The following is a 25,447-nucleotide window of genomic DNA, read 5'->3' as shown; positions in this document are numbered from 1 at the left end:
GAGCTGCGTATGCTAGATATAAAATTAGAGGCCCTCCGTTGCCAAACCACAGCATGGAAAAAAGCAATGTTTGCATCCCCCGCCTTAATCCATCGTATTCTCGATTTCTAGAGCAAAAATTCACAATCAATTGCCAGTTGGTGCATGTATGCCGACCTGGCCTCATGGTAAGCAATTTTGGCCGTCATAGTCCCCTCCATGTCATACTGTAACCCTTAGCGCGCATAACCTGCTTAAGTTCTGCCACCCTGTTGCCAATATGCCCAAAGACCTCCTTGTTCCATGTTCTCAGCTTGGCTCGCACGCATAACATTTTTCGGTAGAACTCCGACATCGTACGTGCTGGACTGCTCCCTCCCCATGCCCCTTGAACAACTCCAAGGAATGAGGCATGACGGGGCCAAACGTTAAGGTATTTAAATGAGGCGGTCCCTTGTCTCCCCGCGCCACACTTGATCAAAAGGGACGCATGATCTGATCGCCCCCGTGCAAGGTGCAGCACCCTTGAAACAGCATACATCTCAGCCCATTCACGATTAACCAACACCCGATCCAGATACTGCCACACAGTCCCATTCGTCCAAGTAAACTTAGGCCCTTCAAACTCCACTGTGACTAGGCCACAATTAAAAATGGTTTAATTAAACTCCTCCATGTTTTGAGCATTCGGCGGTGCCCTCTCAGCCACTTTGAGGCCTCCGAGATGATGTTAAAATCCCCTGCCAACATCCAGGATCCTTGTCGTGAGGCTACCAAGCTCTCCATGGCACTCCGGAGAGGTCGGCGAGCTATCCCCATGCAACGAGCATATATTGCCAAAAGAAAAATGTACTAGCTGAGGAGCTGAACTCCATGTCAACCAACTGGTCCGCTAAAGTGTTAAAAGAGATATTGATAGCGAGGTCCCATAGGACCCAGATCTTACCCTCCACAAAGGAGGCTGCCGACTGACAGCCAACAACCCTTTTCACAAAGTCTAACCGCCCTTCATCCGACATAGGTTCCAACAAAATCAGAACATTCACGTTAAAATCAACTTTCATATTTTTTAAATACCGGAGCGAGTCCATCTTTGATGTACCCCGTATATTCCAAACAAGGAAATTAACTGGACCTAACATTAGAACGAAGTGCATACCGCTTTCGAGTGTCCCTACCTCTTGCATTTGATTCAGGATGTCTGCCCGTGTTCTTCGTCCCTGCTGTATTATCCAATTGGCTCAGGAGCTGCGCGTCAATTGGATCAATCCCAGGAGAAGGCCACCACTGCTGCTCCAGCTTGCCAGACTGCTCCAAGCGACGTGTCAACTGTACCTGCATGGCCTGGAGTTCCTGGTACCGCAACCTGTTCGACGCCTTCCCACGTACTGGGCTAAGTGACGTTGCACCCCTCAGCCTGTGGGCTCTGAGTCCCACTGCCTCGTCACCAACCCCATCAAGGACCCCAAATGGGTTGCTGAGAAGCACCTGCGACGCCACGCTGGCCTAGCCAGACCCCTGCTTCCCAGCATTGTCAAGCAACAAAGCGTATAAACCTCTTGCATCTGCTCCCTCCGCTCCTGCCTCAGCCACTGATGTCACGCCATGCACGGGCAATGCCCCTTCTGCCGCCGCACTTCCATGCACTTGCACTGCCCCGTCTACCTCTGCACTTCCATGCGCGCCTCCGCCACCTGAATGGTGCCGCCGTGTTACTTCCCCAAACTATACCATCCCCGCGACTTGGCCCTCCCCGCTGGCTTCCAGTTCCTCAACCTGTCCCTGCACCAAAGGCAAAGCCGAGCACTGTCCACCCTCTACCACAGGCGAAGTTTGCTGGGTCCTCCGCCCTCCAACCTCCTCCTCCTCTACCGTTGTCTTACCTTTATCTCCTTTGGGGCGAGACTCAATGCGCGGCTGCTGCTGTGTCGGCGATGGTTTTACTAGTTTTAGTTCCAGGTGTTTCCTAAAGCACCCCTGTTGCACGTGACAAAATCTCTCACAAAAGGAGCAGAAATCCGACCAGTTTTCGTATTCCACCGCCTGCCAGAAACTATATTCCTTATCCCCTATCCAAATCCCCTGTCCAAATCTTTTTCACAGGTGGCTGGGTTACATCTAGCTCCACCAGCAACCTTGCTACGGACGGTCTTTGCAGATCTCCCGTCGTTGTATCAATCTTCAATAGACGTCCTAAAATAGATGCCAACTTGTTCAATAGGTTCCCTGCAGAAAACCGGATAGGCAAACCCGGAAAACTTACCCACACCGGAGCAATTGATACCTCTTTATTAGCTTTGAAATCCAAAGACCACTTTGAGATTGTCATCGGCGAGCTCTTGATGAACCACATGCGGCGTACAAAAAAGTCTTGTGTAGTTCTCCTCCACTGTTAGCCGGATGAGAACATGGTTTGCATCTAACAAAGCCATCGCGCATTCCCCCTTCAACCCTAGCGACAAAAAATTATTTGATTTCTGCATGGGAGTTGCCCATGTTTATTGACTTGGTTGGGGGAAAGGATGTATTAGGCGATATGGAATAGGGAGTAAAAGGTCCTGAGTTCGAAACCTCCCACTAACACTTAAAAAAAAACTTGGTTCAAAGTAGAAATGTTTTGGGTCTATGGTTTACACTATAAAGCCAAAAAAAAAGAGATAGATTAGCCTATTATCTTGGGTACAAAGTTGGTTTCAGAGCAAATCCCATACATTAACAAAAAAAAAAAAGAATTGTGGAGCTGCCCATTGTCTTGGGTATTATAATTGATATCGGAGCAAGTTTTATCTGAATTCTGCATCAATGAACATGGGCAAGATAAAATTACATAGTGCAATTAATGGCTTAGATATGTTAAATTTGAATTTAGCCAAACTTTTGGCTATATTAAAAGTTGAACCATTTTTCTACCTTGTCAACTTCCAATACACAATTTAACATGAATATAAATTTTTCATCAAGTGTAACAATTAATCCTTAAAGCCTCAAATTTACATAAATAGTCGCGATTCACATACAGATTCTCTAAGCAGAAATATGTGAAAACCGTTGTTGTGTAGAGTGATAGTTAAGCACTTTTTCTATTTCTTTATTTTCTGGTTGGATTGGATGAAAGTATCTCAAATTATTTTTATCTAGAAAATACATACTCGAAAAAGATTTTTTTTAGAGAGGGAGGGAGAGAGAGAGAGAGAGACGTAGACAAATCTCAGGAAACATGTGGTTAAAGGCATGGGATGTTTTTCTCTTTTTCAAGGGTAAACAAACATATACAATGATGTGTTGTTAAACCAGTAGACATGAGTTCATTACGTAAACAGTTCTTGACAAAATTGATATTAGCAATTGGTGATCAAAGTTTACTCCTTAAGAAACAGTTAGATTAACCATCTGACAAAAGGAGAGTCTTTTGGCCTATAGTTTTCCATTTTAATCTGCGCATGCATCAGACAAACGACAACTTAGTTGTGATTTTGAAGCGTGAAAAATTGATTGCTCTGCCCGGTTTATAACTTTGTTGTGTAATAATAAATGGTTCCATGCAAAATTTGGCATCTTTTCAATAAGTGGAAAGATAGTTGCATGGAGATTATACAAACCCATTTAGTTAAATTTACTCATATTCGCCCATGAATAGGTGGGTATGGGTAAAAATGAATTACCCAATAATACCTGAAGAGGTAGTTTTGGACGGTCAAGCCGAGCTGACCTAATACGTCCTCTTCTTGAGCGAAGTGACTTTGTGATGTCTTTTCTTGCACTAGACAGGGCTTTTTCCCCCGGATCACCTCTGATGATTAAATTAGTTTATTGGGAGATGAATAACGGGAATGAAAATAGTAGAGCTCTTACTATATTTCTCTCTCCTTTTCTCTTCCATTGTCTTTTGAAGAATCTTTCTAATTCCTCAAAGTACCCAGATTTTCAACTACAAACTCAGCTATCCGGGCGAGGACTTCTTCGTTTGCAGGCTGAGTCCGTTGGGACCCTTGGTCTTCTGAAGTGTTTTCAGGCTGTGTAGCTGTGCTCGGCTCAGCCCGGTAGAGAGGATTCTCTTACTCCTAGAGCACGTAGATTTCATATTTAGAATATCTTCGGGGCCTCATGGTGGACACCAATTAAAGAGGTAGTTTTTGGATGGTTAAGCCGAGCTGACCTAATACGTCCTCTTCTTGAGCGAAGTGACTTTATGATGTCTTTTCCTGCACTAGACGGGGCTTTTCCCCTCGGATCACCTCCGATGATTAAGTTAGTTTACTGGGGGAAGAGAAAAGGAGAGAGAAATATAGTAAGAACTCTACTATTTCCATTCCCATTATTCATCTCCCAGTAAACTAACTTAATCATCGGAGAAGATCCGGAGTTAAAAACTCCAGTGCAAGAAAAGACATCACAAAGTCACTTCGCTCAAGAAGAGGACGTATTAGGTCAGCTCGGTTTGACCGTCCAAATACTACCTCTTCAACACCTATTTAATAAATTGGTATAATTGGATAACTCTCTAAATCCAATTAACCCATTTAGAATTGTCTTCACAATCACATCCATCGCTACTCACGAATCATATCCATAGACTCTCTTTTGTTCCCAAGACTTCAAGAATTAATTTGTGCTTTTCTTTTTCTCGGCTCAGTTATTCTCTTAATAAAAGAAACTATAGTCATTTTGTCATGATATCCTGCTTAATTTTTTTCTCAGATTCTTCATTTTGTCATAATGTTAACTACTTTTGTTTTATTTATTATTATTATTTGTTGGTTTTATCTTATCATTTTATTTTCTCGTTATTTGTTAATTTGCTCATTTTTTAGCATTACCAATTTATGATAAGTTTTAGCCTTCTTTCCTACTTTTTCAAAATGAAAATTTAAATTTCTTCATGAAAAAAATGCTAGGGATTCAAAGTCTTTGGATTAAGTTTTATGATAACTTTCATATTGTTTAGTCCAATTTTTTATATTTTTATTGTTCAATTATTAAATAATATGTAATTTTGCAACATAGCACATGGATGGGAAAAAATTTGTAATTAGAATTATTGGGCATTATAAGTAAATATTTAAAATTAATGATGGGTGCAAACTGCAAAGGGTGGTATAAATTGAAAATTTGGCTTACAAAATAAATTTAGATGAGTTTGTAAAAGGTTAGAATACATGGGTAATTAGGTTACCCAACTCTTTTTTTGACTTACCCATTTATACACATCTAATTAAATAGGTATAAATAAGTTAATTTACTTATATCCATTATCCATTTTAACCCATCCAAACCCATCCAAGTTATCCATTTTGACACATCTCATGGAGATGACAAATGAAGTATAAAATATAAATCCCCTTTGGGATTTACATCTGAGTGGCCAAGATTTTGCTATTAAACTCTTAATCAAGTCACATTCTTGGGTTAAGAACAGTTGAGATTACTTTTCAAGGACAAGCATGACAGTTAACATGATAAAGGAACTTTTTGGCAAAAAGCAAATTTATGATGATTAACTGTAGTACTTATAGAATAGAGTAAGTTTTAAGGATCAACAATTTTGATTTGAGAAAATAGACGAGATCATATATACAACTGATCAATACGAGGTGAATGATTCATAGGTATATCTCAAGTCATATTCCATTTCACGATTGATCATACACTTTGGTTTAATCAGCTCTAGTTGGAAGGTGGAAGCTTTTCAACCAAGAACAATGAGAACAATGTTAATGCCCGGGCAGGCTGATAACTAGGAACAAGATGTCCAGCTCCTCTTACTGCAACAAAGGTTAAGTTTTCATATTCCACTGCATAACCACCAACCTGAACAAGAATACAACATAGGATTAAAAAAACTTAATTTTCCTTGTACAGCAATTGAACATCAGGATTCTTTTAACCAAAGAAATGAAATGCAAAAAAAGAAAACGTATAATTTGCAGTTGAATCTTGTTTACCTCGCCTTGAGTGTACCAAGCATACCAAGGAGTTTTCGCGGAGAGCCTGAGATTGTTCAAGGCATATCTAGTTGTTGTCACAGAACAAACACTATCTATGTCCCCACTGCAATTCAAAATGATCAAACTTTAATCAAACACTATCTGGATAGGAAGTTTCTCAGGCAATCATGATTTTTACAACTCAAATTTTTGGCTTCCTTACCTGTACAGCCAAACGCTAACGCCACTTGAAATGAGCTCCTTGATTACAGGTAACACTGTGTCTGTCTCGTCATCCCAATTATGGCCTATGTAGCCACTGTGTGTAGAATTATGTTTTTTTTTTCTTTTTAAAACTTAGTTTAATAAAATGAAAAGGAAAGTATAAAATTAAGTATCCATTGTGGATTTCTCGTATACTACTGGAAATAGAATAACAAAACATTATATCATACATACTTGTAGTTTTTCCAAGGTCCAGGGATTCCGGTTGTATTAGCATGAAGTGATTTTTGCACGGCAGGAGTATTTAGGTAAGTGTAAACATAATTATCCGAGCATGGATCATACTCATTTATCTGTTTCAATCAGAGATATATTAAAAAGTGTGTTACTTTAATTTGGTTTTCATTTAGAGGAGAAAATCAGAAAGGAAGAGAAGTGGTAGTGTATCGAATCAAGTTTTTGTACCAAAGGAGGAGTACTTGAAGAAGAAGAAGAACACAAGGGAGCATAAATATTGTTACTGTCAATATGGCCTTTAGCTGAATGTGCTTGGCTCTTGTATGTTTGACAAGCATCTGGAGGTGGATCTGCCGAGGAAAAATTGCAATTAGAAACTATACCCTGATGGATTTCATCGGATATTAGGGCATGTGTCCAGTAATAATCATAAGTCCTCCTGTTTTGTGTTTCAATATCATAGTGTCCATTCCCAATCCGAATTCCATGGACAATTTATATTCATCATTTAATGTGTAGGGTAAGCTAGTTAAATTAAATAAAAACAATTGATGATTCAATAAATGTATCACTTACAGCAACTCCTTTCAAGTTAATAACAGTTTGGTTAGTTATCTTGTTGTTATGGAGTGTTGGGATATCAAGTGTGAATTGTGACAGCCCCACTTTCCCCTAAGGCGAACCAAAGGGTTCGGCGGACTGCCTGCCCAACTCTCGTCGGGACTCAGTCGATCACTTCAAGCAACCATAAGAACATCTAACCACGATCCAACTTAAAACAAAACGTATATACAATAATATCTCAAGAAGAAGTACAACCGTTATATATACAGAGGTTCTCAAATCACTATACAACCAACCCGTGCCAAGCACTAGAGCGAGAACCATGACAAAAGAAAACCAAGGGCTAGACCCAACTAGTCTATACCGGCTCTCGTCCTTGCTCGCCTTCCCCTGTTAAGGAAAACAACTAAAGGGGTGAGCTATAAGCTCAGTGAGGTTTCGAACACATAGGCAACAAGAAGTTCAATGCATTCATTACATGTTACCAATAATTCAAATACAAAAGAAAGCGATAAACACCTTCATTAAAAGGATACGTGCTCACAAGGAGCCATTCGTTCATTCATTCTCCTTTCGTTCCCTTATACCTTCAATCATTTGAAAATGCATTTGTATATAAGTAAAACCCTCATTCATTCATTCGTTCATTCATTCATTCACCAGGCTCCACCAACCTCCACCAACCTACAAGATAATACTCGAGTATACCAAAACGTTCACCCAGGTCCCTAATCGCCCGACCGAGTCCGCTTCTAGCTCGAGACGACCGGTAACAAGGGGCAATGGCCAGTTCAGCCAAAAGGCTTACATTCATGCACAAATAACATTTCAATCATTCAATCATTGAAAATTTCACAATCGTTTAGGCCGAGTGCGATAAAGTACACACTTGCCTAGAAAACTCGTTTTAACAATCATTGAAAGCATATAACATGTTATCAATCATTCATACCAGCCATATAATCATGAAACATATCAAACAGGGAACACTCACCTATACACGCAAAATAACGTCCACTTCTCAATCACCAATGAAACCTAAAAGTAAACAAAGAACACATTACAATCCATCTAGCATGATTTGGATGAAATCAAGGATTACCCGACTACTCGCGAGTAAACGTATAAAATGACTTTTAAAGTGTCAATAGAGCATATGGATCCATGGACGGGAATTACTAGGGTTCATAAACCAACCTAAAGAGGTATTAGGTTTTAGAATAGTAAAATGATCATTTTATTTGCCAAGCGAAAATATACAGGTTCAAATAGAAATTTAGCCCTCGGCCACCTTTTGAAAGAGCCGGTAACATTTTCAGTAAATACGTCCAATTCGTCACAAAATACATTCGCAAAATCACTTTAACTTGCTCACATTACAAGAAGATAAACGGATGGCATGTCCCTTGTGTTTACCTATTTTCCAGCCATTAATGGCTTCATTATTTTCCTCAAAACAGTCCCAACATCTCATATAGAATAATCTCGTGTCCAAAAGCCGTTCACTAGGCTTAAAGTCATATAAATACAAAAATAAATACAAAAATCAAGCTAAAAAACATTTCCGGATAAAAACAGTTTTTGACACCATTTTGCGGTTTTGGCACCATTGGCGCCACGATTATCAGATGAAGGTGTAAGATACACCATTTCGAAGCTAACAGATAGGGCTACAATGTTGAAGAAGGCCACTCAGTCCAGTTTGTAGTGTAACTAGGTCAAAATTGACATATATGAAACCAGAAACTCACAAACAGGTTGGCTAACCGCACAATTGTTAAACAACAATAGCTCAGGCTACCGAAGTCCGATTGAAGTATATCTTATGGTGTTTCGAAGCTAAAACACAACCCTACATTTCTTATGAAGACCTCCAAGGCCAAATCATGCATTTTCATGATCAAAATGGAAAACTACACCAAAACCAGAATTCTGGGCGCGAAACAGGTTTCATGAACAGTCAAGGGTGTTTCGGTCATTTCACATGCTACAGTGGTCGGATCAAGCTAAAATTTTGCAGGCATCTATTTTATACTATTGGCTACAACTTTCATGTTTTGGCCAAAATCTAATTCGGTAAGGAGCATGGTGAAAAGTCCCGGTCGGATTGGGTGAAAAGACAACCCTGTTCGCTGAACTCCTACTAGACCAGTCTGGGTATTTCCATCTTATCTCAGGCTCCCGAGCTCGGATTTGGCTGAACATTTACAGGCAACTAGAAAACATCATTGTCTACAACTTTCATGTTTTGTGCTAAGACCAATTCGGCTTCTAACCGGGTCGAACAGAAACGGACAGAAAGGGGTAAAATGGAACCCTAATCTGGAAATTCATGCATTCATGTGCCAATTCTTCTATAAAATCACATCTATAACCAACATAAACCATTAATTTGACATTAGCAAGATCAAAGAAAGAATTCCCTAGTTACTCACCTTGCAAGCTCAATAAAGTAAGCAACTTAGCACCAATTTCTTCCAAACAACTCCACAACCAACCTCAATATCACCAAACTAAGAAGTTCTATGGAAAAATTTGAAGATTAAACGGTTGAATTGAAAGATTGGGCAAGGTTGGAGCTTGAAAATTGAGAGAGTTTTCTTTCCTTTGTTCCTAGCAAGAAATTCGGCCAAGAGCTTCAAAATAAGAAAAATTTTGGGTCAATTTTGGTTTAAATGGTAAAGGCATGAATAGTGGTCAAAAGGTCAAAAAGGTAAGAATAAATCCTCAAGTGACACATGTCCTCTTCATTAATTGCTTGCCTAACTTTTTGTTTCTCTTACACCAATCCACTTGGCAACCTCTAAATATCTCATAACACCCGGTAAACTAAACCCAGTATCCAAAACTTAACCGAACAGGCCGAATTTTTCCGAATTTTCCACACTAGCGGGTCCCACGTCCGATATACGCTCTTAATTTCTCAAAAACTAACCGATACTAGAAAAATCATTTAAAAACTATATTTACTCATAAAATTGATCTAGAAAAATTTTTTAATAAAGAAAATGCAGAAAACGTGCAATTAAGAAAAGTACGGGTCCTCACATAAATCAATATCCCACATCGGAAAGAGATGAGTAGAATGAGAAACATATAAGTGGGAATGATTCATAGACTCAATGCCTTAAGGTTTTGGATTGGATGTGGTGTCAAGCCCATGGTTGTGGTTCCCATTCTAACTCATGGTTAAATTCTCCCCGAGTTTGGCTCTCTCAGAGCCCAACAAGTGGTATCAGAGCCGATGGTTCGGCTGGGCAATGACTCCAGGATAAAAAGCCAGTGGGAGTGGTAAGGCGTGGCTTGGATAAGAGGGGGGGAAAAATCATGCAGACCTGCAGTGAGGCAAAGGCATGTGGGCTCTTGAGCAAGAATCGTACACTCCAGATTGAAGTGGGCTTGATGGAGTGGATGGGCTAGGAAGAGAGGTCCGATGTGAAAGAGATTCACAATTGAGGGGGAGATTGTTGGGATATCAAGTGTGAATCAATATCCCACATCGGAAAGAGATGAGTAGAATAAGGAACATATAAGTGAGAATGATCCATAGACCCAATGCCTTAAGGTTTTTTGTTGGATGTGGTGTCAAGCTCATGGTTGTGGTTCCTATTCTAACTCATGGTTAAATTCTCCCCGAGTTTGGCTCTTTCAGAGCCCAACATGGAGGATTAGTTGAGCAAGTTGAGGCACGTACCGACCGGCATAACCTTGTCCAGCTATAAAAAATTCTGTGGTTTTGTATTCTGGGAATCTTTCTAACCAATTGACTAGAAATGTGTAAGAATCTGCAGCAGTTTTTGTGTCTCCGATAATGTAATCAGACGATGTGTTTGAGTAAGAAAATCCAACACCGGCAGGAGACTCCAAGAAAAGTACATTTTCCACTGTTTGAAAAATACAGAATTCTTTCGTTAGAGTTTATTCTAAATCGTTTCAAATCAATTAACACCTGCTTTACAACGTATGAGTTCTTACCATTGTTCCAGGCATACGGGTTTTCCCACAACGTTTTTCCAGCTTTGCTAACTCGAAATAGTCCGAGTTCAGTCATCGCTCCAATCTCAAATGAAGATGCACCAGGTCCTGTAGTCAAATCTCATCACGTAACAACTTCTTTACATGAAACATCTACCTTCGGGGAAAAAAAATAAGAATAATGGAGACAATTGCTACCTCCATTTAGCCAGAGCACAAGGGGTTTGGTAGATGAATTTTGAGACTTGGCAAAATAGTAGAAGACAGCTCGACCGGCCTTTGGATCCACAGTGACATACCCTGAGTATTGATAAAAATTCACGCCATTTGGTTCGCCTGGCAACGCTGTGATCTTGTCAGTTGCCTTCAGACCATCTTGGGGGCCAATGAAAACTGGCGAATACTCATTGTTCAGTTCCTCATTCACATGATTGACTGATTTTCTTAAGCTACTAACCTGAAGGAATTTCGCAAGACGATCATATCCATCATATCCATGTTCACCATAACATTGTGTAGCAGATGCCACTAGGCAGATAAGAGCAAGATATAACAGTAATACACCTATCATTTTTGGGATGTTTGGCTAGCTAGATATCTGTGGTTTCTTTCTCCGATACAATGCTTCCATTTTATAGGTGGCCCTAAGAACAATGATTGAATCATTCCTCATTCTTAGACTTGTCCAATTTACCAACTGAAAACGTGTGAAGCAAACATAATGTTTGTATCAACTGGTATGATACAACTTTGGTATACATACTCCGTGGTAAACAACTCAATATAGAACCAATGTAGGTGAGGCCCCTTCAAAATAGTTAAATCAAAGTTTAAAATTAAAAAGAAAAAAAGCCTCAAAACCCCTCAAACGTTCCAAAATCCCAATAACTAAACATCCAGGTATTCCCCTTATAGTGTGGGGCAAATGTCCAACAATACGTACGCCCCATTCAAATGTCCTTGACATTTGGATCTCATTTTATCTCCAGACTCAATAATGGACTCGTGCCAAAAACCCTTTTTAAAACAATGTGTTGAACCTATAAGCAAGTCTCCAGAGGTCAATATTAGCCCTATTCCAAATGCCTTCTTTCATTTGTTCCTTTTTTCCAGGTCTATTCCATTCAACATCACGGGCTGCCTTTAATGGAGCTTTCTCCATCGTGGGTTCAATGTCCTGGTCATAAACATAAAAGCCATGCCCATTTTTAGTAGTTAAAGATTGACTTTTGATCATTGACCAAAGAAAAAACAAAATGCCAACGTAAGCTATGAGTCGTAGATTTTGGATTCTTGGCTGAAAAGCAACGTTCCCGGCAAACATGGAAACATTAATCACTAGTCTAAAAATTCATGGAAACATTAAATTTGTGCGCAATGTTATAATAGTAGTACAAATGATACCTCTAATGAGTAGAGATTAACAAAATATTCTAGGGGTAATTTCAAAAACCTCCCTTGAGGTTTCTTAGTATTTCACTTAGTTCCCTTGTTGTTTTAAAAATTAGACTTAGCTCCCTTGATTTGACACTTTGGCAATCAAACTTTAAAATATAGTAAAAAATTTAATGAATACCATAAAATGTCCGTATCTTACAAAGTTCAATTTATTCTTCTAAACAAAAAGAGTATCAAGTTTTTCATGCTAATATTTGTTATTTAATAATCAACTATAACAATAAATATTTTGCTATAATAGGGTATTTTTCATAGTGTTTTATTGGGAATATAAATTCTCTTTAAGATAGAAAAGAAAGTGCTATATTGTTTCTTTTAAAGTTTTTGGACTATTTTTTTAATAAAATTTATAGACTAGTTTAGTGGTGGAACTATCATAATTTGGTAATGATTTTGGGCCATTTATTTTTAATCATTGTTGACTTATCCTTGATTTTGATACCCCAAAAAAGAGCTACAAAAAAATTGGAGGATATTAAAAGTTATCAAAAAAATATTACTAGTTTAACGTTTAATTTGGATAGATATTAAGGACAATATTGATAGTTCTTCTATACTTCTAATGAAATATAAGAGAAATGAAGAAGAAGGAAAATGGTAAAAAAATTATAAAATCCATAATTTGCATAAACATGGCAACAAGAGAGTTTTATTAAAAATATTAAGCTTAGTATTGTCATTTTAAATGAACAAGGGAGGTAAGTGTAATTTTTTAAATTTTAGGGGAGCCAAGTGAAATTATTAGAAACCTCAGGGGAAGTTTCTGAAATTATCCCAATATTCTACCTTATCCGGATAGAGTAGAATAGTATGTAAGATTTATTAGCTTGATGGTGAAATTACACAAATTTAATGCTCATATTTTAACAGGTGGGTAAGGTGGTTGAACTTGTTTGCTTCTGGCTGCAAAATTCAAATAAATAAGCAGAGAAAAAGACAATGCTGAAAACGCATCTCCACTTAGAGACTACGTGTAAATTTACAAGAATACGTACAGAAAGGTTAATAGGGTGATGCCATTCTAAAAATTTTGTTTCGTTTTCAGCCTTACATTATTCTGTCCAAATTCATTTCCAGTACCGAAACCATTTCCAAAATTTTATTGGGCAAGGCATGTTAACTCACGCTTGTTTCAATCCAAAGGAGTAATGATATATGTCACCGATTTTTCATCACCGGTGTATCACCTCCAATATGAATGTCCACATACAACATGCCACATGTTAATGATTTATTTATAAAATTAAATTTATGCATTTTTTAATTTGAAAAAATTTGGATTTGAGTAATTTTCAATTTTAATCAAGTTTTCTAATTCACGTGTAGGAAGCCTTTTCAAAGGATGATATCTACTCCAATTAGCTTTATTGCATTGATTCAGTCAATCCTCTCTACCACCCGACCTTTTTTTCTTCCATGAATTCAAGTAGACTCCATAAAGCATTTTTAATTCAAGACGACTCCATAAGCATCTTTAATTCAAGTAGACTCCACAAGTTGTGTAATTCATTTCTGAATTGTATAAAAAAAGGCATAAAAGGAGATAATTCTACACCATATAGTACATCTTTGGTCATTAGTTCATTTGGTCCTTAGTTAATTGTACATGTTCACCTACTTAGTTCTATTTGGTCCTTGGCTCTAGATTATACCAACTTTAGTTAATTAACAACAATGATAGCCAAGAAACCTTCCAAATTGACAACCAGTTATTAGTTTGGGAGCTTACAAATACCAAACCTTAATTGATTTTGTATAGGTATTATACAAGGTAAGCTTGAAGAGAATAATTAAGCATGATAAATTTTATTAATTTGATATATATTTCACGTAATTATTGCCATGTCATTACTCCTTAAAGATGGGAAAAGAAACCTTATTATGCATCATCACTCCACATAGGCAATGTGAAAATGAGATGTTGCCATCCTACCGAAAATACACAACCAAAAGAATGAAAAGAAGTTCAAGACATCAGATGGGTGGAATAGTCAGACAATATTTAGGATGAGCAGATGAGCCCAGATGCCTTTGGAGCTTCAAAACATGCTCTTTTCTTTTTTTTCCCCAAAAGATAGCCCAGATGCCATTAGGCATACAAGACTAAGAAGAGATAATGATAATGCTGATGCTGATGCACATTTCATCCCTTAAGTTTGCAATTTTGTTGGATTATCACTCAATCAACTCTTAATTTCATTCGCATACTTCTGCATCTCTTTTACTGTCTATTTGATGATAAGTGCATCACCGAGTAAACCAGTTTTAGAGCTATAGTTAGCAAACCTGTTTTTGATGTAGACCAATTAAATATGAAACATGTGCTTTCTTGAAATCCTCGTTATACGCTTGTGCTAATGTCTGGTTTTGTGCATTTTATGTTCCTCTTGCAGTGGTCGGCTAATCAGAACATTTGCAGATGTCAAGTACGGGAACTATCATTTGACTCCATTGGAGATAATCTACAATGTCATTTCTTTTGTTGTAGCAATCATCATTGTAGTTCTCTTCACAGTCTACACAAAGAGGAAAATGGATGAACTTAAAAGGGCAGAGACCAATGACACAGAATCTGTCCATGGCAATGAAAATTGTGAGATGGAGAAGCTTCCTTGACAGATTCGAATCCACAGGGACTGGGAGTAACTGTTTTTTTTCAAATCCACAGTAATAAAGGGGGTGTTTTTGTGCAGAAGATGACAATCAAAGAAATTCAAATAAAATCTAAGAAACTATTAAAAATTAAATAACAAGTTACTAAAATCAAATGAATGATAACTAAGGCTCTAACCAAGAAATAACTTTAACAATGGTGCACCTAATTGATCATCGAAGCAAAGGCAATTCCAATTATTTATCAATAAATAGGTTATAACTACCAAATAAGCGATGGCAGTCAACTCCTCCTTACTGTGTCGGTGATTAAGGTACGCCCGTTAATCACTGCTCTAATTGAGAAATAATCTTAGGTACACCCGTAAGATTTAATTTTCCAATTGCCTTACGTATTAGAGGAGCCCTATTCTAATCAAATAACACACTACCAGGGTTATTTCAGATTAGTCCGCGTATTCCCCTAACACAAATTTAATCATGCCAGTTGTCACTAATTCAAGGCGATTAAACAATTACGGATTTAATACCCTAATTGATAATAGATTACCAAATGAACTAATTATCCGGATCCAAGACAATCAATTAATTAAATAACCATAAGCACTGCAATCAGGGAATATGCAACTACCAATAAATAATAGGAAAAGATAAAATTAAATCGATCTCACAATTTTAGGCGACCCAAAGCATCCGTTGTTCCTTGACTAGATAAAGGGAATTAGTTCATGTTTGACGAACGAATCCCATACAAGACTGCATAAATAGTTGCGACGTACATTCTCCCAATTAGGGAGGAAGAAATTGTGGAAAACCAAATAATGGAAAAAAAGACTGCTTCCTCAAAAAAAGATGATGACCCCTTATTTCTACCCTAAGTGTAGCATACGTGGACTCAAAACTACTAAAGGACGAAATTGTCCAAAGCCCCAAGAGAAGTATTCTGCTACTCCCCGTACCTATTGAATTACTAATCTATTCTAATGCTTGGCTCTCATGTGCGGCGGCCCACCAGGAGAGAAACGACTCCAGTCTTTTGTGCTTCTTTTTTATTGTTGTCTTCCGCAAATTACCAAAAAGGACTTGTGTCTCCTTGTTCCAAAAATACCCTTGAAGACCTTCCATTTGAATTCTTTCCCGATAACTGTCAAAGTGGCCTTGATTGTGATATTTTTGTTCTACTCCCTGAAATAAATGTAAATTATGAAAAGTGAGTAGAATCTAATAATTAATCCACATCAGGTCAGGTAATAAGGAAAATTAATAATAACATAAATAATGAAATTGTAACCGATCATTCCTCTTGAAAAGCCCAAACAAATGAGTTTCCAATCATGCGGTGATTTACATATATATATATATATATATATATATATATATATATATATATATACATAGCTTAGGCATGTTTGGGAGTGTATATAATCTAAGCTTCCAGGGGAGTTCTTTTAGATCCCTTGGGAATTTGACAACTTGTAACAAGATAAATTGAAATCCATTGAGAATATATATCACAGCCTAACATCTTCTAGTTCTAGAGGTTTTCTTGGTGTCTCCAGTTTCTTTATAATCTGGCACATGATATATCAGCTGTCAGCTCATGAACGTTTGTTCCAAGTCCATATGAACTGCTTCAATGCCTACATGAGACTGATGCCAATTAGGCAATAGTCGTACTTGTATGCGTGTGCCAGATTATAAAGAATGGGGAGGGGACGGAGGATTAGAATAAATAATGACTTCTAATTCTTGATACTTTAGCCTGGTTTTCTTGTTCTATTCTAGCGTCAAAGGAATAAACTGCAAACAAAAAAGAATTTAAGAGATATGATTTGCAAGAATAACCTCTAATTCAACATTATTTTGAATTTAAAAAAGATTTTCTTTAAACATTATTTAGAAATATTACAAACAAAAACTATATATAGAAAACTATTATCAACTCGGAAAAGTTTTTTGTACTGATTAAGCCTCATCCCTTCCATTTTTTGTGGCCATATAACACCCTAATAGTTACAACTCTTCTATTCTTTCCATTTTTACTTTTTTTTTCCTCAAAAACTTCTCCATACCGTGCAACTACTAATATAAGGCCACCTCAATTGACTATTACTTTCAGGTTGTGTACTTTGATTGCATGCGCCTTACTGATTCCTGCCTGCGTATCCATAAAAATGGTTTTATGGGATCAAGCCCCACGTAGTTCTGTAGTACATATTGTTACCTGAAGATCTTCTTTGCATCGAAGTCTTTGTGGGTTGTCCTTCAAGTCTACCAGCTTCAAATCTAGAGTTTTTGGCCGAACACTCTGCTCTTCTCCATACAGCAGCAACACTCGAGTGTCATTGTTAACTCTCCTTCTTTAACGTGGACGAACTGATACTCGTAATTCATGCGTGTTAATTGCCTCTAAATCTTCCCCACGACCTTGTATTTCTCATGCCAGGAGACGGTTGATTGATTCTATTCCACAAGGAATAGAAAACGGACCTCCAACGGCTCGTGTATATGAATTGGGAAAAGCTGATATGAACTATTCTCTTTAGGAGGGGAGGGTTGAGACAAGAAGGAAGGATATGACTGAGGTTGAATGGGAGTCGAAAACAGGTGTTCGATAACAATCCATCGATCGTAGATGACGAAAGGGTTGTTCTGAAATTGAGTTTCTTCAACTGGAGGTAATCCCTTCATATTTCGTGTAATAAATGGATGATCAAGAAGCATGGGAGCTGTCCATTTACAATTTGGATCTGTTAGGAAGAATCTCCTCAAGAAATCTTTTCCAAGTTCGGAAATTACTGAAGATGGACCTTGCACCATCTCAACATACAAATCTCACATCTCCTCGTCCGTCCAAGTTTGTCTTCCCGTCATCATCTCCAAGATAGTGCATCCAAGTGACCATACATCGGTTGCTGTCCCATGCATCCTAAACATTATGGACTCGGGTAATGCATAAACCCGCGTGCCACGATGGCGAAGCAAAAATTCGACTCGATGATCCTCCTAAACGTGCTTGGCTAGTTCAAAATCAGCGATTTTCAGATGGTGCAAATCAGTCCCATTTATTTTTGGAAAAACGAGGATGTGGCAGGGCTTCAAGTCACAGTGAACTAACCCTCTCCGATGAACATGGGAAAGACCACTAAGCAACATGTAGGAGTAAACGGCTGCATGGGATTCTGGCATGGTACTTCCCTTAACGTTGTAAGCAACGATCAGATCATGAAGGGTGCCTCCGGGTGCATATTCCATTAACATGTTGTAAACTTCTTTTCCCTTCTCGATGCTAATATCCTCGGCAAAGCACCGAACAATATAGGGATTATCTGCTACTTCTTTCAAGAACTCGGCCTCCTTTATAGTTTCTTTTGAGTGCTCAAACTCAGCACTCTTAACTGCTGCAAACGAACCTCTCAGGAATAGAGAATTAGCTTCGCCAGCCAAGTATACAGTCCCGTACGATCCGGCTCCAAGTTTTTGGTACTTCTTCCACTTCAAAGTTGTAGCAGTGAATATACTTGTCATCTTGACCATCTTGAAAATGCCGCAGTTGAATCACTAGTTGATGAAACTGCTGCACAATTATTGATCTTGAAGAGGGGATGGTTGCATAGAATGCGATATTTTCTTGATAGTATTGGCGTCTGTATCATCTACAGGAAACTCTTTTGCAGGGCTCAACTTTTGTGGTGAAACAATCTCTCTTATTGTAGTACTAGCACATTATTAATTGTGAAAACCCGAAAATTTTCTTATTTTCTAGGCATTTATTTTAGTCTTTTGTACCGAAATTCCATATTTTCTTTCTTATATGAATATTTTGGGAAATTTATGAGAACATATGATTTTTAAAATATTTTTCCCATATAAGTTATTTTCTGTGTTAATGGTGGTATACAGTGGATGTGGGATTCGCTAGTGCGATAAGTGTGGTAATCAGGGTTAATTGGGAGAAGTTGTTTACAGGGATTATATTACATGGAATTGTGAGCAAATTAGAGGTTAGCTAGTTAATTAAGTATTGCAAGACAAAGAGTTGAGATAAGCTTAAAAAGGCCACATGTTGCATTTTCATTGGATGGTGGACTTTTGACTAGTCTTTCTTCACCTTTACTAAAATAATTTTGACCAAAAATCATCTTCATTTATAAGCTTCTTGGCCGAGCAACTAGAGAGAAAAGAAGAGAGAAAGATTTTTCAATTTTTCTTCCTTTCTTGCTTGAATCTTGCAAATCTACCGTTTAAATTCCAAATTCCTCCACAAAAGTGAGTTGATAAGCTAATTTAAGGCTTTTAGTGGAGCCATTTGTGAATAACAAGCTCTAGTTATCTTGCTTCTTGGAGTTGCAAAGGTGAGTTGTCTAGATATCTTCCTTCTCATGATAATAATAATCAATTAAGGATTTCTAGTGGTGGAGCATGTCATTTTGTGGATTATTTCATAAGTTATGGTTGAGTTGTCTATTTTTCCTATTTATTGAGGATTTTTCTGTTTTAATATATAAATTATTGTTTAGTCATGGATTGATGATTTGTTATGGTGTGAAATGGAGTTTATATAGGTTAGTTACGATTGTTTGTGGAAAATTTCGGTTATGTATGGAAATTTCAGATTTAGGGTTCCAAACAGGCCTGTTCTGTCCGGATTTATTTGAGCATGTTAGAGGCCGAATCAAGCTTAGGTTAAAACGTGAAAGTTGTAGCAAATGGTGTTAACTAGTTGGATGTAAAATTTCAGCTCGATCTGAGCTGTGTAACCTGAGAAAAGACAGAAATACCGTAGACTGTCATAGGAAGAGTTCGCTGGACAGGGTGGGCATTTCACCCAATCTGACCGTGACTTTTCACCTTGATTCTTACCGAATTAGATTTTGGCCAAAACACGAAAGTTGTAGTGCTAGTCTTAGCTTTCCAACGGCCCTCGAAACACCTCAATTGGACTTCGGTAGCCTGAATTATGGTCGTTTAACCATACTGCAGTTAGCTAACCTGTTTGTGCGATACTGGTTTGGTACATTGAAATTTTGACCTAGCTATCCTACTAACTGGACTGAGTGGTATTCATCAAAGTTGTAGCCCTTTATCTCAGCTTTGAAACGGTGTAAATTGCACCCCAATCCGATAAGTGTATCTCCAGTTGTGACCATTCCGCTAAATAACGTCAAAACTGTCTTATGCTTTTCAACTTAAACTTCATTTCCGCACATGTCCCTAGTTTAACTATGCACTTATACGTTCTATTGGGCCTTATTTTTGGTAGTGCATGGATTTGATTTGACTCGTGTTCGAGTCTTAATTGTGATATTCTTGTTGTATAGGTCGTGCCGGTAATCCGACGCCTACGCCTGAAGCTAACTTATGAATTTGCGTACTTACCTTGGTGAGTGTACCATTATATGATCTAATGCTTAGATGGTTATTTATACTTGTATGTGTACTTGAATGGCTTGAATGAGACGAGTGTGTACTTATCGCTCCCGATCTCTTATCTGTAATACTATTATTATCAAATGTGAAATTGTACACATGTGTGATTTGACATGGCTTGGAGCTTTGCCCGACAACTTAATTGTGCTACTTGAGCTCATACCCCATTGGTCTTTAATCGAGTCGAGCCGGCAAGGGTTTGGGCGAATCGATAACGGACCTTGGGTTCACTGCAGTCGAGTGGAGTGTTAACTCCTCGACCTTATGGTATACTCGAGTATTACCCTCTCTGTTACTGTGAGGTGTTCAGACCTGATAAGGGGGTGATCGGTGAAAGGGATACGGAGTAAAGTTGGGATCTACGAGATGTTCTTCTCTTTAAAGGTTGACGGAGTGTCAACGGGTTGGAGATCAAGTGCGGCAAGTGAAAAGTGGCTCTTGAGAGCCAATTGTATTCTTTTATTGACTTGTTTTGTTTATGAGTTTTGGGATCACTATGTGATAAAAGGTGTTTACTGGCGTGTCTTGTTGGTATCTCACGAGCATAAGCTCACCCTCACTACTTTGTTTTCCTTACAGGGATATGAATAACTTTTGGGAGACTATATTGTTTTGAAGCACGAGTTGAGCTAGTTTTCATATAGTTTGAATATATTCTTTTGTAAAGCTCCTCGATGGTTGGAAAAACCCTAAATGTACTTTGATCTAAATATCTTCCTTTTGATTTGTAAATTACAAACGTATGTGTATAACACTGTTAAACCATGTTCATGTATCCTATTTGGTTTGGAAATGTTTCTCCGAGGTGTATGGTGATATCTACATTTGATTGGATAGTGACGTGGCAGTCACTATTCATTTGCGATTTCAATTTTCGTTTCCCATTTTGCGGTTTTTAAATCGCTTGAGCACTAATATTTTCCGAAACATTTTAGATTATATATGACCGTCTTAGTAGTCCTGGTGAGAGTTGAGCAGGCAGTCCGCTAACCCCTGTGGTACGCTCTCGGGGAAGGTGGGGCTGTCACATGTGGTATCAGAGCCAGGTTAGAAATGACCTAGGCAAGTTTGAAATTTTGTTCCTTAGGACCTGTGAGGGAAGTGTTAAGGTACTATTAGGTACGATTATGTTTACGTTGGCTAAGATAAGAACCTTTTTTTCTATCTTTGTAGGTTATGGCCGGAACCAGTGGAGTGGGCGGAGGTGAGCCATCTCAGAGGCGCCCACGAGTTATTGATTACCAGGAGAGGTCGGGAGATCGGATCTGACTTTGGTATACTGCCAGCCGGACCCGCCGCTGTAGGCGTTGCCAGTATTACTCTTATGCTAACCATGTGGTCCTGGCGGTGCTAGATGAGAGGAGAAGATTTAGGAATGCCGCCGCTAGGGATCACACTGAGGCGCTTAGATTGAGAGGCGTTCTAAGGATGCAGGCTGACCGGATTGGAGAGCTCCAAGGAGACATAGTTATGGAGCAGGAGTGAATGAATGCTCTGAGGGAGCAGTTGCAGGTGGTGAACACCCGCCTTACTAATATCGTCCGGGAGGTTAGAGACCGTTCTAGAGGAATTATTAACTAGTGCGAGGCGCTAATCCAAAGTGTGATTGGCGTCAATGCGCAAGTAGTGGCTCCTAGTGGTAGTACACCTGGCGAAGGGAGTACCCCTAGTTCTAGCCAGGGGGAAGAGTCTGTGGCCTCCGTAGGGAGTTAGGCTAGAGCTCTTTTGAACCACTTTTGATCCCATGAAGGGAATAGTTAGGAAAAACGCTAGTTAGTTGTTTTGGCCTAACTTTGTATATTGTTTTGGAGGACCCTTTTTGTTTCATGAGATGACTTTTGTATGTACTTGACTAACTGTTTTTGTGTAACTACTTGATCCGGTAATATGTTGTATGTATATGTCTTGTGTGTATTATTTGCTTATTGGATCATGTCTATGCTTATGTGCCCCTTTAACATTATATTTGTACCTCGATTTTAGTTTGATTTAAACCAATGGAGGGCACTCGTAGGGGACGAGGCGTGAGTGTGGAGTTAGGCAACCCACGTCTAAAAGGGGCACTGGAAAAACCTCATCTGGACCAAACCCTAAACCTAGGGCTGATCCCAATGTCCAAATAGCTGCCGCTATGCAGCAAATGACCGATTTACTGGTCCACGTGGTGCAACAACAGGGCCACAACCCTACCCCACCTGTCGGGAATTCCGAAAATCCTGGAAATCATGTGGAAAGTGAGGATCAAACTCTTGAAAGGTTCCAAAAGTTCTCCCCACCAAAATTTCTTGGAGGGCTCGATCCCGATATGGCTGAAAGGTGGTTGTAGAAAATGGTAGACATCTTTGTGGCCTTATATTATTCAGAAGAGAGACAGGTTACTTTTGCGGTCTTTCAACTAGAAGGGGCCGCTCGTTCCTGATGGAATGTTATACGCACCAAGTGGGAGAGAGAGCAGACACCAAGAACGTGGGTGAATTTCGTTAGGGAATTTAACACTAAGTACTTTCCGTCCTTTATCCAAGAAAAGAAGGAAAGACGAGTTCATTCGACTTCGCCAAGGCACCCAATCCGTGGCCGAATACGAGAGCCAGTTTACCCGATTAGCTAAATTTGCCCATGAACTCATTATGGTTGAAAAAAAAAGGTACGATGTTTTATTCAGGGGTTAAATGTGAAAATCCAAAAAGATTTAATCGTGACCCAGATTAACACTTTCAGTGACGTTGTGGATAAGGCTTTGCGGGCCGAGAACACAAGGTTTCAAGTTCGAAATTTTCAATTTAGAAAACGTGGATTTTCGGGGAATAGTTCTACTCAGGAAGATAAGAGTACCCTTCCTAAATTTGGAAGAGGAGCTGGAGGACGATTTTCGGGAATGGCAAGAGAGACTCCGCCAAGGGGTGGCCAGACGGGGCGAGGCCAACAGAGAAGTGCCTCACAAGGAAGTTCAGCCACTGTTTCCCGTGACCCGTGTGGGTTTTGTGGGAAGCCAAACCACACGGAAGATAACTGTTGGAGAAAGGAGAAGAAATGCCTACGTTGTGGGAGCGCGGAGCACCAGATAGCCAGTTATCCGGTTCAACCCCAAAAGGCAAGAGGGTCTACCCAATCTTCTAAGGCGACCTCAGGGCAGTCAAAGTGGAAAGGACGAAAACGAAGGTGCCTGCACGAGTGTACTCTCTTGAGCAACGTCCTGTACCTGATTCGGCGGAGGTGGTGGAACGTACGATTCCTGTCTTCCAGCGTCTAACTAGGATTTTGGTAGACTCTGGTGCCACCCATTTCTTTGTTAACCCCGAATTCATGTGTGAGATTGATGTAACCCCTGTTAACCTGCCCTATGAATTGGAAGTGAGTACGCCTACGGGAGACCAATGTTTGGTTACTATTAAAATGTTTGCAAACTGTGAAATTTGGGTAGGAGAGCAGAAGTTATTGGAAAATTTGATAAGTTTAGCTATTAAGGGGTACAATGTGATATTGGGCATGGACTGGTTAGCTAGGTATGATGCCCAACTTGACAGTAAAAGAAAAGTAGTGAAATTTCGTATACCGGGGGAAGCGACCTTAAAGTTAGATGTGAGGGACAGTTTAGCCTCATCTGCAATGATTTCGGGCATTCGAGCTAGAAAATTATTGAGTAGAGGAGCACAAGGGTTCTTAACCTTTCTCATTAACTCTTCCACCGATAAGTTGAAAGTAGAAGATGTTCCGGTAGTGGACGAATATTTGGATGTGTTTCCTGATGAGTTAGTGAATCTACCACCGTAAAGGGAGATAGAATTTGAGATTAACTTGTTACCGGGGACTTAACCTATTTCTAAGACCCCATACTGTATGGCACCTGCTGAATTTAAGGAGTTGAAATTGCAGTTGTAAGACCTTTTGGAGCGGGGTTTTATCCGTGAGAGTGGATCTCCTTGGGGGGCACCTGTTCTCTTTGTTAAAAAGATGGACGGGACCTTGAGATTGTGTATTGATTACCGAGGGTTGAACAACGTAACCGTTAAGAATAAGTACCCACTACCTCACATTGATGAGTTGTTTGACCAGTTGCAAAGTGCAGTGGCGTTTTCAAAATTAGACATTCGACAGGGGTACTACCAATTATTGATCCGAAAGGAAGATGTGCCTAAAACTGCCTTCAATTCTCGGTATGGGTATTTCGAATTTGCTGTTATGCCCTTTGGTCTAACCAACGCCCCTGCCGCTTTTATGGATTTGATGCATCGAGTTTTCAATCTCTATCTAGACCAATTTGTTATTATGTTTATCGATGACATTTTGGTCTATTCGAAAATTCGGGAGGAGCATATGCAGCACCTGAAATTAGTTTTACAAACCCTAAGGGATCACCAATTATACGCAAAATTTAGTAAATGTGAGTTTTGACTGGAGAAGGTTTCCTTCTTGGAGCATGTGATTTCGAAGGAAGGGATTGCAGTAGATCCGGCGAAGGTAGAGGCAGTGACCGAGTGGAAGAGACCTGAGTGTCCGACTAAGATTCGAAACTTCTTAGGATTGGCAGGTTACTATCGTCGATTTATTAAGGATTTCTCGAAACTTGCCAGTCCTTTAACCAATTTGACAAAGAAAAATAATATTTATGTGGAATGCCCGATATGAGCAGAGTTTTCAGGAATTGAAGGAGAGGTTAACTATGGCTCCTGTACTGGCATTGTCTAACGGTAAAGATAGTTTCGTTGTTTATACTGATGCTTCAAGGGAAGGCTTAGGGTGTGTATTGATGCAAAATAAGAATGTGATAGTCTTTACCTCTAGAAAATTGAAGACCCACAAGCAAAACTATCCCACTCATGACTTGGAACTAGCCGCAGTTGTCTTTGCTCTGAAAAAGTGGAGACACTACTTGTATGGGGTAACTTTGAGGTTTATTCCGATCACAAGAGTCTTAAGTACCTTTTTTCCCAAAATGAGTTGAATATGAGACAATGTCGGTGGATGGAATTCTTAAAAGATTATGACTGTACAATCAACTATCATCCGGGTAAGGCTAATGTGGTAGCTGATGCCCTTAGTCG

The 25,447-nt window shown here is 39.1% G+C and overlaps 2 protein-coding genes across 2 annotated transcripts; both read right to left on the bottom strand.

The window, feature by feature from the left end:
• Window positions 1-5,643: 5,643 nt before the first annotated feature.
• Window positions 5,644-11,475, bottom strand: LOC113740150 (serine carboxypeptidase 1-like). The gene is made up of 9 exons (XM_072046459.1): window positions 11,103-11,475; window positions 10,905-11,012; window positions 10,592-10,813; window positions 6,906-6,994; window positions 6,594-6,806; window positions 6,363-6,481; window positions 6,127-6,222; window positions 5,922-6,027; window positions 5,644-5,787 (listed from the first exon to the last, which is right to left on the bottom strand). Exons 1-9 carry the CDS (start codon window positions 11,473-11,475, stop codon window positions 5,644-5,646), a joined length of 1,470 nt encoding a protein of 489 aa, XP_071902560.1.
• Window positions 11,476-17,981: 6,506 nt separating this feature from the next.
• LOC140005458 (mitogen-activated protein kinase kinase kinase 20-like) lies at window positions 17,982-18,503 on the bottom strand. Its single transcript, XM_072046454.1, has one exon. It carries the CDS (start codon window positions 18,501-18,503, stop codon window positions 17,982-17,984), a length of 522 nt encoding a protein of 173 aa, XP_071902555.1.
• Between the last annotated feature and the right edge of the window lie 6,944 nt (window positions 18,504-25,447).

Source organism: Coffea arabica, chromosome 1c, assembly GCF_036785885.1.
Source record: "Coffea arabica cultivar ET-39 chromosome 1c, Coffea Arabica ET-39 HiFi, whole genome shotgun sequence".
Taxonomy (NCBI): domain Eukaryota; kingdom Viridiplantae; phylum Streptophyta; class Magnoliopsida; order Gentianales; family Rubiaceae; genus Coffea; species Coffea arabica.
The sequence above is the reverse complement of the archived record's forward strand: the minus strand, read 5'-3'. Positions and strand labels throughout refer to the sequence as shown.

Coding starts and splice junctions, on each gene's coding strand:
- LOC113740150 (XM_072046459.1), bottom strand. CDS start 11,475: ATGATAGGTGTATTACTGTTATATCTTGCTCTTATCTGCCTAGTGGCA. Junction 6,028..6,126: donor GTTAGCGTTTGGCTGTACAG/GTAAGGAAGCCA, acceptor TTTGAATTGCAG/TGGGGACATAGATAGTGTTT. Junction 5,788..5,921: donor CTTGGTACACTCAAGGCGAG/GTAAACAAGATT, acceptor ATTCTTGTTCAG/GTTGGTGGTTATGCAGTGGA.
- LOC140005458 (XM_072046454.1), bottom strand. CDS start 18,503: ATGACAAGTATATTCACTGCTACAACTTTGAAGTGGAAGAAGTACCAA.